This window comes from Lytechinus pictus, chromosome 7 (genome assembly GCF_037042905.1).
Source record: "Lytechinus pictus isolate F3 Inbred chromosome 7, Lp3.0, whole genome shotgun sequence".
NCBI lineage: Eukaryota > Metazoa > Echinodermata > Echinoidea > Temnopleuroida > Toxopneustidae > Lytechinus > Lytechinus pictus.
The window spans coordinates 21412465-21424906 of NC_087251.1; the positions used below are offsets into that span (position 1 = coordinate 21412465).

General features: G+C 35.4%; 1 protein-coding gene across 1 annotated transcript; it reads right to left on the reverse strand.

Annotated features, from left to right (window-relative positions):
* Positions 1–671: 671 nt before the first annotated feature.
* On the reverse strand, positions 672–12424 carry LOC129265400 (protein arginine methyltransferase NDUFAF7, mitochondrial-like). The gene is made up of 11 exons (XM_064102196.1): positions 12256–12424; positions 10973–11163; positions 9516–9596; positions 8768–8878; positions 7929–8154; positions 7335–7393; positions 6876–6995; positions 6280–6423; positions 5962–6067; positions 5009–5076; positions 672–4528 (listed from the first exon to the last, which is right to left on the reverse strand). Exons 1-11 carry the CDS (start codon positions 12326–12328, stop codon positions 4376–4378), a joined length of 1332 nt encoding a protein of 443 aa, XP_063958266.1. The 5' UTR covers positions 12329–12424; the 3' UTR covers positions 672–4375.
* Between the last annotated feature and the right edge of the window lie 18 nt (positions 12425–12442).

A 12442-nucleotide genomic window follows, 5' to 3' on the forward strand; every position in this document is an offset into this window, starting at 1 on the left:
TTGGAAGAATAACAAATATTGGATGCACTTGAGTGGTTTATCAGATACATTGCATTCATCAGTATGAAATTTGCACAAGTTGAAGATGGGTGCAATATTTTTTTTGATGATTGCAAAAGATCCACGCAAGTGCTTCCAATATTATTTTTTATATGTATAAACCACTTCCCATAACAACAGCAATGGAGAACAAAAGAAGAAACAAAATTCAATCTGATCATTGAAATGCAACTTACAAGTAGCTCTTGATGACATTATATGGTATAATTGCGCAATGAAGTACATGGAAAAAAAAAACAGTTTGGTACCGCTGACTTTTTATGTGGATTTAATCAGAATCCCTCAAATAGTCTCAAAACAAAAAAATCATAATTTTAGAACAATAAAATACACACTTTTGTAGACCCCCTCCCCATTTGCCAACCTCCAAAATACCTGTCTTTATTCTCAAAGGTGGGCTAAACCGCGTCATTTGACGTCATCGACACGGAGGCTAAATTTTGCATTTCTCGAAGGTGGGCTAAGTTAGCCCCCAGGGGATAGTTAGCCCATGGGCCAAATTTACCCCAGGCTAAGGAGGACAACCTTTGAGAATTTGGGCCATTAGGGTTGAGAACACATTTTTCATGAACAATACTTCAACACACACAACACGATCCAAAATCAGATGATTCAAACTATCAAGGCGTAGTTTTATTTGATCAAAGTGCTTTTCACATAAAGAAAAACAAATAGCTGAAAAAAGTTCAGTTGATTATTATCATTATAGAAACAATAACGTAACACGAGTTGAAAATTAGAAGGCTTGGTGTAAGATCCTCATCATATAAGTTTGATCTTATACAAAAATTAAAGAGGCTGTAGAATAGATAATAAATTATTTCATGATGATGGATCTCAGACATTTCTTGCTCAGACATGGTGAGACTAAAATGGAATATGAGGTGTCAAGGAATATGTTGCAGAGGCAAGAGCTTTGTTTTGTGCAAAGTGACAATAACTGGACTAATCACATTCTTTTATTTGGAAATGGTGCAAAATAGAAAAGGTTAGCCCATAATTAATGTCCAGATTTACATAAAAAATCATTTGACATCATATATTAAACACAATAACAAATTTGTCCGTGCACCTTTGCACCACTTCTGATACTTGAAAGGTATAATGCACATTTGTTGTGCAATGAGCAAGTTTATGATGTCACATCCCCACTAATTATTTTGTATCTAATAATATGAAATTATATTTATTCAATTTTTTTCCTCTAAGAATAAAAAATGTTTGGATTCACTCCTCATGAGGACGTTTTTGGCAGTTTCACTCAGTCTGGATTGCCTATGAATTGCCCAGGATTGCTATCATCTGCATGTAAACAGAAACTTGTAAATATCACTCTTCTTGTACACACTGACATTAGAAAGGTTTAGATTTAGACTTTATATTGATTCTATCGACTCGCTTCAGGATATAAGAGTACAACTCATTTACAGTAAACAAGTGGAATGCCTCTGGCCGTCTCACCTGCATCACGCGATTCAATATAGCAGCAGTGCTGATTTTGAAAACTACTATAACTCGCACAAGATGTTCAGTGATACTTGGTTACTCTTATTTCCACGTTTTATGAACTAGACCAATACACTTATAGAGATATGATGGCAATTCAACAAATACCCCCAACGTGGCCAAAGTTCTTTGACCTTACATGACCTTTGACCTTGATCATGTGACCTGAAACTCGCACAGGATGTTCAGTGATACTTGATTACTATTATGTCCAAGTTTTATGAACTAGACCAACACACTTTCAAATTTATGGCTGTAATTCAACAAATACCCAAATTTGGCCAAAGTTCATTGACCCTAAATGACCTTTGACCTTGATCATGTGACCTGAAACTTGCACAGGATGTTCAGTAATACTTGATTACTATTATGTCCAAGTTTCATGAATCAGATCCATAAACTTTCAAAGTTATGATGGTAATTCAACAGATACCCCCAATTCGGCCAAAGTTCATTGACCCTAAATGACCTTTGACCTTGGTCATGTGATGTGAAACTCATGCAGGATGTTCAGTGATACTTGATTAACCTTATGTATAAGTTTCATGAACTAGGTCCATATATTTTCTAAGTTATGATGACATTTCAAAAACTTAACCTTAGGTTAAGATTTTGATGTTGATTCCCCCAACATGGTCTAAGTTCATTGACCCTAAATGACCTTTGACCTTGGTCATGTGACATGAAACTCAGGCAGGATGTTCAGTAATACTTGATTAACCTTATGGCCAAGTTTCATGAACTAGGTCCATATACTTTCTAAGTTATGCTGTCATTTCAAAAACTTAACCTCAGGTTAAGATTTGGTGTTGACGCCGTCGCCGCCGCCGTCGCCGTCGGAAAAGCGGCGCCTATAGTCTCACTCTGCTATGCAGGTGAGACAAAAATGAATATCTGACAGAGATACATAGAAAGGTCACTAAATAAATGATTACAGATACAAGCCTAGTATACTCATTTTCATACACATCACTACCCTAATATTCACTGCAAGCCAAGACAAGCAGCTCTGAGACAAAACAGGAGTGTCTGGGAAATATGAAAAACAAACCATATGTATGTTGGGCATAAGTAAATAATATAAATCTTAAAACAGAACACTGATGCAAACATATAAGATAATATTGATGTTGATGTATCAAATGGTTCTAAAATAGTGGCGAGAACGAAAACGGGATGGTTAGTGGAAGATGAAGAAACATCGCCTGATTCACAAAGGTAATATTGGTACTTGAGCTACATAGTTCACACAGTGAAACAAACTTATGTTATAAGGTGAAAGTTCTGTTATATCATAAATGAGGAATAGGATTTATCTTGTAAGGTTTGCCGACAGAGGGCGGCTTGGATGGGGAACAACTATGGCCTTAAAAGGGTTAGATTTGGCTGTCTTGTTGAGTCGAGTCATATTTTTAGACAAGCCAATGTATTTATGCTTAGATGTCAAATTATTTAATGTTTGAAAAATAATATGAACCAAACAGCTCAGCAAGTTCAAGTGTGGATTTTTGTGGATTAACACAGACCTGCCAACCAGTACGTTTTTTGCGTATTTAGTACGTTTTTGCAACCAAAATACGGCAGTACGTTTTTTCTTTGAAAAATGTTTTTGTAAAATTTTTTTTTATTGATTTATTGAGGAAAAATCATCTCTATATGTCTCTATTTCATAAAACTTAGGTGAGATATACACGTTTCAATGTTTTTTTTTTCATCTGCAAGAGCAGTGCGCATTTTAGCTTGCATGCAGCTTGAGCGCAGCGATGAGCGAGTGCGCCACGCATTTCATTATGAAATACACTTTTTTGGGAAAAATACTGTTTTTTTTTATCACAGAATACAATTTTTCATTCCCAGAGGTTGGCAGGTCTGTTAACGGCTTCCACTCTTACACAGATTTTGCTATGCCGTTAGGAAGTGTAATGGAAGACAATATCAATAGCTGTGTAGACAATGTGTAAGTTGAATGTGATTGCTCAAATTCTACAGGGTCAGAGGGATTCTGTGATAGGTACGTGCTGTATTGTCATATTGAAAGAATGATGATGCCACCTGATTGCGGCTAAACTAGAGCAAAGGAGCTCCTTGCAGAATGGTTCGGAGACAACCACAAGATGGAAGAAGCATGGCTGAGGTGTGTGTCACAGATGGGTTTGCGGTGACTAGTAACAAGGAGCTTAGAGAGTTTGCAGACGAGCTGCAAACATGCTCAGAAACTCTACAATTGTACAATTGGTTGGTTGGTAATACAGCAACTCATCTCTAAATGGGCTCATGCTCTATTTGCCTTTAGACATAAATCGTCGTCCAGAGTTACTGCTTGACTTTGTATGCTACATAAGGTGCTAAATTTATGCTTGTTGCTACAGTTTGAGTAAGCAGTTCATTAATTTATATAAAGAGTGGGCTAATTCATTAAAAAATCTGGGCTCATTGATATTAAGCCTATTCTCAATGATAGGCTAAATTAAGCTTTCATGAAAACTGTACGACTATGATGTGCACCACAGTTTTAAACCAAATTTGTGAATAATGCATCTGGCATTTATCTTTGGTGGGTAAAGGTATATAAAAAAAAACTTGGCCCTATTAAATAGGGTTATTGCACTACAATTATTCTATATATTCATTATAATATACTCTTATTCATACATACTGTAATATATACAACATAAATCAAGTGCTTCCATAGCTGTAAAATTAAATGTCGCCTGGTAAGGCACTGCGGCAGTGAGAGTGAAGATAAAACAATGGAAGCATTCAAATGATATCTGGTAGTAATAAAAATGCATAAAGATTATATAAAATTTCATCTGAATCCAGCTGGAACATACTGGTTTGGTAGATGAGGTAGGATAGAAAAGAATTTGAATCTCTCGCCCATTTGATCTGGCTGGGTCAGCATCTTGTAGCCACTGATTAGGTTCTTGTGTTCCTCCGAAGGTGTGCTTTTCAATAATGCCTGATGAAAAAAACGTTCAAAGGAAATTGATAGGAATGGGCTTTATTGAAATTCATTTTAAGTCTCCATGAGTTGACTTTTAATAAGTCAAAACAATTATGTTCAACAGGGCAGTTAGAGCATTTATTTCAGATGGAGATTAAACAGATTTTGTGGTCCCAAGAGAACTTTGTCCAAGAGATTTAGGACCGAGGGATTTGGGACAGTGTCCTTATAAAGCTATGCATGAAATAAAGGGTGTCACTTAAAATTGATTAGAAAAGCAATTGGAAACCTGAAATTTTTCATTTTTTCCACCAGTTTTTTGGTAAGACATGCCACATTCTAGTAGCAGTATGAATATAAAATTTCTGTCTCGTGTAGAAGTTTTATCATCAGGCCTCTCACTTTTTTTAGATGAAAGGTTTGGTGCCCCAACAGCAATGCAATATTTCACCATTGCCATAGCAATATCAATTTATGTGTCCACTTCGAACTAACCTTTAGTCTTGTGTCTATTCCCATCATCTGTAAGAACAAACCTTGGTGAATTGGGCCATAGGTAGCAGCTGAATGAACAAAATACAAACACATAATGTACACCCTTATAAACATGACAAATCTTATATGAATTGATATGCAAATTGCAGTCTGGGTCTCAATCACTGTACATTTGGATTACTTAGTGGTGATGAAAATGATGATGACAGTGATGATGATGATGGAGACGAAAGATGCATTAGAATGATGATAAATACAACTGTTAGAATGATGAGAATGGTGATGACAACAATGATGATGATGATGATGATGGTGTAATGATGATGATGATGACGATGATCATGAATCTTTTGATAAATATGCTCAAATGCATCACCATAGACATCTGTAGAGCACATGATATATTTGTATTACTTGTTCGATCTTTCTGCACAAATACCATATAAAGCAATCAGATATGCAGTCATTGCAATTGAACAATAGAGGTAGAATTTTTTTCCACTGAAAAATATACTATTCATTCATCCAGATAGAAGTTAATATTAATGGTCTTGTGGGTGTTGCAATTCTTTCTTTTAAACAAATCTGTTCAACACCACCAGAAAAACAAGCAAGATATGCTGGGAATAAGCAACTACCCATACTTGCAAATAAGTTGACAGAAGATTGTCACTGGAATTCCAACCTGGCTGGCTGTAAGCTCAAGGGCCTATTTCAAAGGATTTCTTTTCCTTTATATTTTCGTTTTTGAAAAGTTTGTCTTTTGTAAAAAAATCGCTAATCATTTAAATACTTTACTGTCTGCAAGACATGAGCAGCATATGCACTGATTATCTTCACGAGATGGAAGTCAAAATAAATTATGCTAATTTCCTGAAAATACTGGCCAAAGTTGAGTGACTTGGACTGTCAGGACACTAATCTGACATATAACAGAGTGTAACAGGACTCACCTCTATCCCCAACCATACGTCTGAGGTAAGCATAGTCTACATCAGCTGTAAGGTCAGCTGTACCAGGTTCACACAACACATCATGGAGCTGGTGGTTTTTGAAACCCTGAAGAAAAAAAAAAAAAACATAAAAAATAATGAGGGAAAAAATGGTATATAGCATAATTCTTCACAAAGCACCTTTTAATCATTTTTTAAAGCTACACAAATACTTGAGAAGTCCACAAATCGTTTTCATCTTTCTTCTGTTTCTATTAGAGACAGACTGAATTTTGCTATACCATCATTGGTCTATATTTGAGGAAAAAAAATTCTTACCCTGAATGTATCTGTTTTGGTGCCATCATGTCCGTAGTCAACAATGAGTGCCATGCCGCCATCACTGTAGATACGTCCTGCCATCTCTTGGACAATGACCGCGGCAGTCGGGCACACCTCTACATGGTCTCGCGTTTCTGAGGCCTGATTAATGAGAATGAATGTAAAATACTATGAGAAACTCAAAAGACTGATAGTGCAGAGTGTATAAAACTCCTCAAGGCAAGTTATTGAAGTTGTTTATAGGCCCTAATTTATTTCTGTTATCAGTTTCACGTTCTTCAAACATCTGTAACAGAACAACTCCCCTGGATAAGATTCCCCAACAAACATTCTTGTGAAGTTCATTACACCTAGATTACACCTGGAAAATAAGTCGTGCAAGTCACTGGGGAGCTGTCTAAGAACCAGTTCTATCGTAGCTTTAATAATAAAAATAATAATAGTAATAATAATAATAATAATAAAATTATAATAACAGGCATTTATATAGCACCATCTATCTAGAAATAATCTATTCCGAGGTGCAGTGTTTATTATTATTAGTGCCCCTTAATACAGCACTACGAAAGACTGACTAATTTCTGAACACTAACCTGGATGAAGGAATTAGAAGCCGGCGTAGGGGCTGGTGACAGAACAAACCTGAGGTCTTGAGGACTGTTAGAATCATCATCCACATCAATCATTATCTCTCGCCATCCAGAAGAACTTTTCTACAATAGAATATATGAATATGAGTGCTAAATGTGGCCCAGTTTTGATGCAAGGATGTGTAGCATTATTGAATTCTGCAGACAAGACTAGTAAATAGCACATTCACTAATCTGATTCAGGTGAGCAATACAATATTACCCGGTATATGAAATTACTGAACCCCGTGCAATAAATGATATTGAGACATGTATAATGGTGATGAAAAAAAAACTAGATTTATGAAGCATAGTCTGAAACATGTATCCTCCTAAAAAAAGAATTTCATCCTCAAAAATTTTATGTTAAGAATCTTTTTCACTGAAAACACATATTATATACATGAATATTTTTTTACATACCTGAAATTTATGAATTGGTAAGGCATCAAAGAATTCATGTGCAAGGAAGCATGTGAAACCTGCAGAAAATAAACACAAAGACAAATTCACAAATTCACACAATTACTACATATGCACATATTGATAAGATTAAAAGTTACAATAAGGTAATTTTAATTATGCAAGGGTGGTAATGGTCTAATTGGATCATTGAAATAGGATCAAACTATATAACTATATATTTTCATATAACTTTGACACAGATTAAGTCTAGACTATGATTAAACAATTTTAGTCTGTACATTTCTAAGGAATGCTAGGATTTATCTTCATTTATCAATATTAAAGACAAGGCAATGTCCTATTCTATTTGTCTAGCTCTTTTCATTTGACTGCAAAGTCAATTGTTTTACACTTTCCACTGCAAAATTCAAATAGACTGTACTTGAATGTGTAACAGGTAATCCATAAAATATGGTCTAAGTTAACCAAGCAATGCTTTGAGAGTACCAACCCTTGAGATTAACCATTGCAGTGTTAAGACCATCTGGAACCAATTGAACAATTAAAGACCAAGCAGCTCTAATCTGACCATAATTCAACTGGACTACTCACCACTTGGAATTTGGGAAAGACTTGTATACCATGAGACTGGAATACCCCCCTTGGTTGATGCCAACCTGTATGGTATACCATCGATGACCCCTCCATTGACCTCATCCTTTAACCTCTGTTGGTGACCTGTGAGTGTCTTGTGCTGGACATCACTCATTCCAGGACTCACCTCAATGAGATGGAGGCTCAAGGTGTCCAGGGGAAGCTGAGGAAACTGCTTAAAAACCTGGACACAAGACCCACATAAAAATAAATGAAATCTTTGAACATGAATGAGAAATTGTTCATGCATTGATACATGTAAATGTACATTTTAGAAGAAAAAAAAAGAAACAAAATCATAGGGAACTAAATCAATTATTAACTAAAAAGGTAAGAAATGAGGTATTCCTTTTAATCATTGGAAAAACTAGTTTAAATATCCTGATTACACTTTTCGAATAATGAATACAAACAATATAACTATGATTAGTAAACTCCATTTAGCTTAACAAAGAGTCTGACCATATATATACAAAGTTCTAAATCTATGATAGATATTGATCCATGATGTATTAACCATCAAAAGAATTAGTAATATCTGGATCTAGATTGTACAATCATCTTCATAACAATGGACTGATGCAACAACAAAAAATGTAATAGGATCTACATTTTTCTTGTTTGTATATCCTCTAGTTTGCATATTGACCTTTTGACCTGTATGTCTGAGTTAACTTGGTTTAAAGTCTTTGGAAAAAAAAGGTGTATTTTATTGAAATAATACCATGTTCAATGGGTGAAATTAAACAATGCAAGAGATTAACTGAACCACTTTCACAGATGACTACCGTACTTACCCTGAGTACATCATCTGCAAGGGTACCTCTACCAGGACCAAGCTCTACCAGCTGTAGGGGTCTCGGACATCCTAATCTTGACCATTCATGGATGATCCACAGAGCTATCAGCTACAAGTAACGACAATAATTCATCTCTTAAGAACAATGGATGTAAGTAGAGTAGGCTATATACAGATGGACCCGTGTTTCATAAAGTGGTTTAAAAGTTACAAATGACTTTACACAGGACTGATGACCCTTTCTTGTGGTATCCTAAGAATATGTTCCATTCGTGCATGAGGTCATGCATAACTTCACAAACAGCTTTTTTTAGACCAGATTATGCAAAAAAAAATGTCTTATAACTCTTCTCAGTCAAATTCATCCTAACTCAAACAGATTTTGGTCGGTCCCAATACTACCTTTAAGCTTTAGCTATGCGACCAATTATAGTATGTGACTTTAAGTTCCTTCTTGGTGTTGGAGACACAATCAGATTGCATTCCAATAGTTGCAAATACCTGTCCTAATCTGAGTTAACAAAATTTTCATAACATCATGGATAGCTCAATACCAAGTGATTATTGTCTTAAGATCAGTCTTATTTTTATTATGGTTATTAAGACATTATCAACAATATTCTTTTATTCATTTTTTAAAGGAATCTGTATACTTTTGTTTGTACATCTTTTCTTGAGATAAAGGTGGAGTACTCCCTTTACACCACACAAGAATAGCAATGATTTTTAAGAGAATAAGCAATTACCTCTCCAAACATCTGACTTATCTCTGGGGAAGTAATGAAATCTCCTCTCTCACCAAACACATCTCCCTGCATGTAGTAACCCTAAATAAAAACAGGAACAATCATTGTTACTTATGTATAAAAAAATCATTAAAAATTACAATTTTTTCCCTATGGAGTGAGAGCAAGAGAGTAAATACAATGATCAAAAGCTTTAAAAAAAATTTTTTAAGACAGTGTATAATTCCACGCAACAACTGCATTACCTAATAAATTTCAACCATAGACACACACAATGCCAATCGCATCAAATTAAATAAACACATTGTACACAGAGGCAAATGTCTGCAGGAGTGAATATCGGATTATGATAAGAGATACAAAGTCAAGACTAGTGCTATGAGAAAATAGGAGGAAACCATTGCCTGGCTTGAGATTAATTACTAGGCACGGTGGGCTCTGATGAAAGTGAAAGAAAACTTGGTGAAGAATACCCTCATGCAGAGATCCAACGTATGTATGAGACTCACTGTATGCCATATATGCCAGTGCTAACAAGGCTACCAGAATGATTAGACCATTAATCAAGTTGGAAGCAGTATAATACCCCCCCCCCATGGTCTGGCACTGATCCAGATGATGATGATTGATTCACAGCATTTGTATTGCACTGCCTAATGGAATCGGGTCTACGAGTTGATCTTGACTTGCTATCCCAAATTAATGTTTTTATTCATGGGGGGAATTGATCAATTCAATGTGATAGGCTACATATTCCTATGGAATAAACTTTTACAAGACATCAGTAATATTTCCTGCCTCAGCATCTTTACATCTCACTAAAAACTAGTTATTCACACATGCTTTCCGGAAATTCCAGTAAATGGAACTTTCAGCCCTCTAGATTTGTTTCTATTTCCAATTCTTAATTGCCTTGATAATTATGATAGACACCATTACCAGCACATTACTACAATTATTATGACTTCAAAGTGATATCTAAAAGCTCATAATATTGATAGCTTCACAAGTTCAGAGCCTACAAACTTTTTCAGCTAATGAATTGAATTGAACTGATTTAATTTCTTATAAACTATAAAATTTGGTGCTTGCTGGTTATTGAGGGTATACAAATAGGCCTACACAAATTAAGGTATACAAATAAACAATAATGATGACAAACAATACATCCAATCATAACATTACTAACAGCATGGTTTCCATTAACTTGTAGGAACTCATATACTTAATGAAACATAGAGTTAGATACTTTTCCCTATATCAATTAATAATTTAACTTAAAATTAACTTAAGAAATAAAAATGAAATAGATATCTAAAAAAATACAAAAATAAATGAAGAAAAAGAAAACAAACAAAAAATAAAAAATAAAAAAGAAAAGAATCTAATTCATAAAACAAAATTATCTGAAAAATATTTTAAAATAAAAGTAAGCTACTGTATGTATTCATCCATACCCCAACAGGACTTGTAAGGACTTCCTTCATATAGTCTGCTACTGTGATGGGACCTAGAGTATGGATACGCTGTTTCAATCCCTCCATCACGATACTCTCCTTTGCGACTGCTGCACTGCTACCATGGCAATGTGTAGATGCAGTTCTCCAAGGAAAAGGAGGGAGTTGTCTTCCTGTAGTTTTGATTTTACCTGGAATTATTAAAATATTCAAAGAATATGCAAGGAGTGATGTTAGAGCGTCACCTGAGAAAAAAAATGAGTTTGATAAAAACTAACCCGGTAGGATGCGAAAGCTTATGTAGTATGCCTAGCAATTGAGTCTTGGAACTCTTGTTGGAATGCTCCCCAGGGAGTGGAGAAGGTGCATACATTGTATGCGGGCATGCAAGGATCCGATGACCGGGGTAATAATATATCTGTAAACCGCTTAGAGACGTCGTTCCGATGTGTTAAGCGCTATATAAATGCAGAATATTATAAAAAACAGTTTGATTTGTAGAACAGGGATTACCATCTTGCCACACCACAAAAGAAAATTCTCATGAAAATATATTACACCTGGAAAGTTGAAGGCATGTCCCCACTTAGAGCTTCCTGGGTTAGTCCCCACTTACTTAGTTCAATAATAAAAAAATTGGGATCAAGAACTCCCAACCTCCATCTCACAACCGGGAGGTTGGGAGTTCCAACCCCAGCCGCGTCAGACCAAAGACGATTAAGATTAAAGGGAGTTGCTGCTACAGTTTTGCTTTCAACATGACAAGGCCAAGGGATAGCTAGATAGCTACATTGATCCGGCACTGCACAGTGGTTGATTGGGCAAAAATAATTTTTGAAGTATTTTTATTTCAGATTTTGTTTCGACCACTTGGATTAATATGGGGAAGCTGCTCGTCAGATAATGACATAACAAATCAAAAACTAGTTAAAATTCTATCGCTAGAAATCTAATTCTTATCTTAATTCTTATTCTACTAAATCTTCGATAAATTCACCAATTTTTTTATCATATTTTCTGCTATTTTTACAACAAACTTTTCGTTAAGATGAACGACAACCCAACATCCAAAATAAGCAAATTAAGACAGTCATTCCGCTGGATACGAAAGTGCATACCGTACGCTGCGAATTTCCTAGCCCTCACATGCACACCGCAATGAGAATTGTGATTCACTTGTCTTTTTGGGTCCCGATTGGCGATTCATGAATCGGTTAAATACACACCGTGGCCGTGCACGCTTCATTTTACGAAAACCTATTAAAGCTTGACTGCATAATTACCACAGCTAAGGATGCAATTCTTCAAATTGCAAATTCTGATGATCTGTTGTCGCAAAATAGTAGAACGCAACATGATTCTTTCTTTCCTCGAACCTTTTGGTGGGTACCCTTTTGGTGCCGCAACTGTTTGTCAACAAATTCAAAACGGTTTTCAGCTAGTCTTTTTCTTATACGTTGTAATATGAAT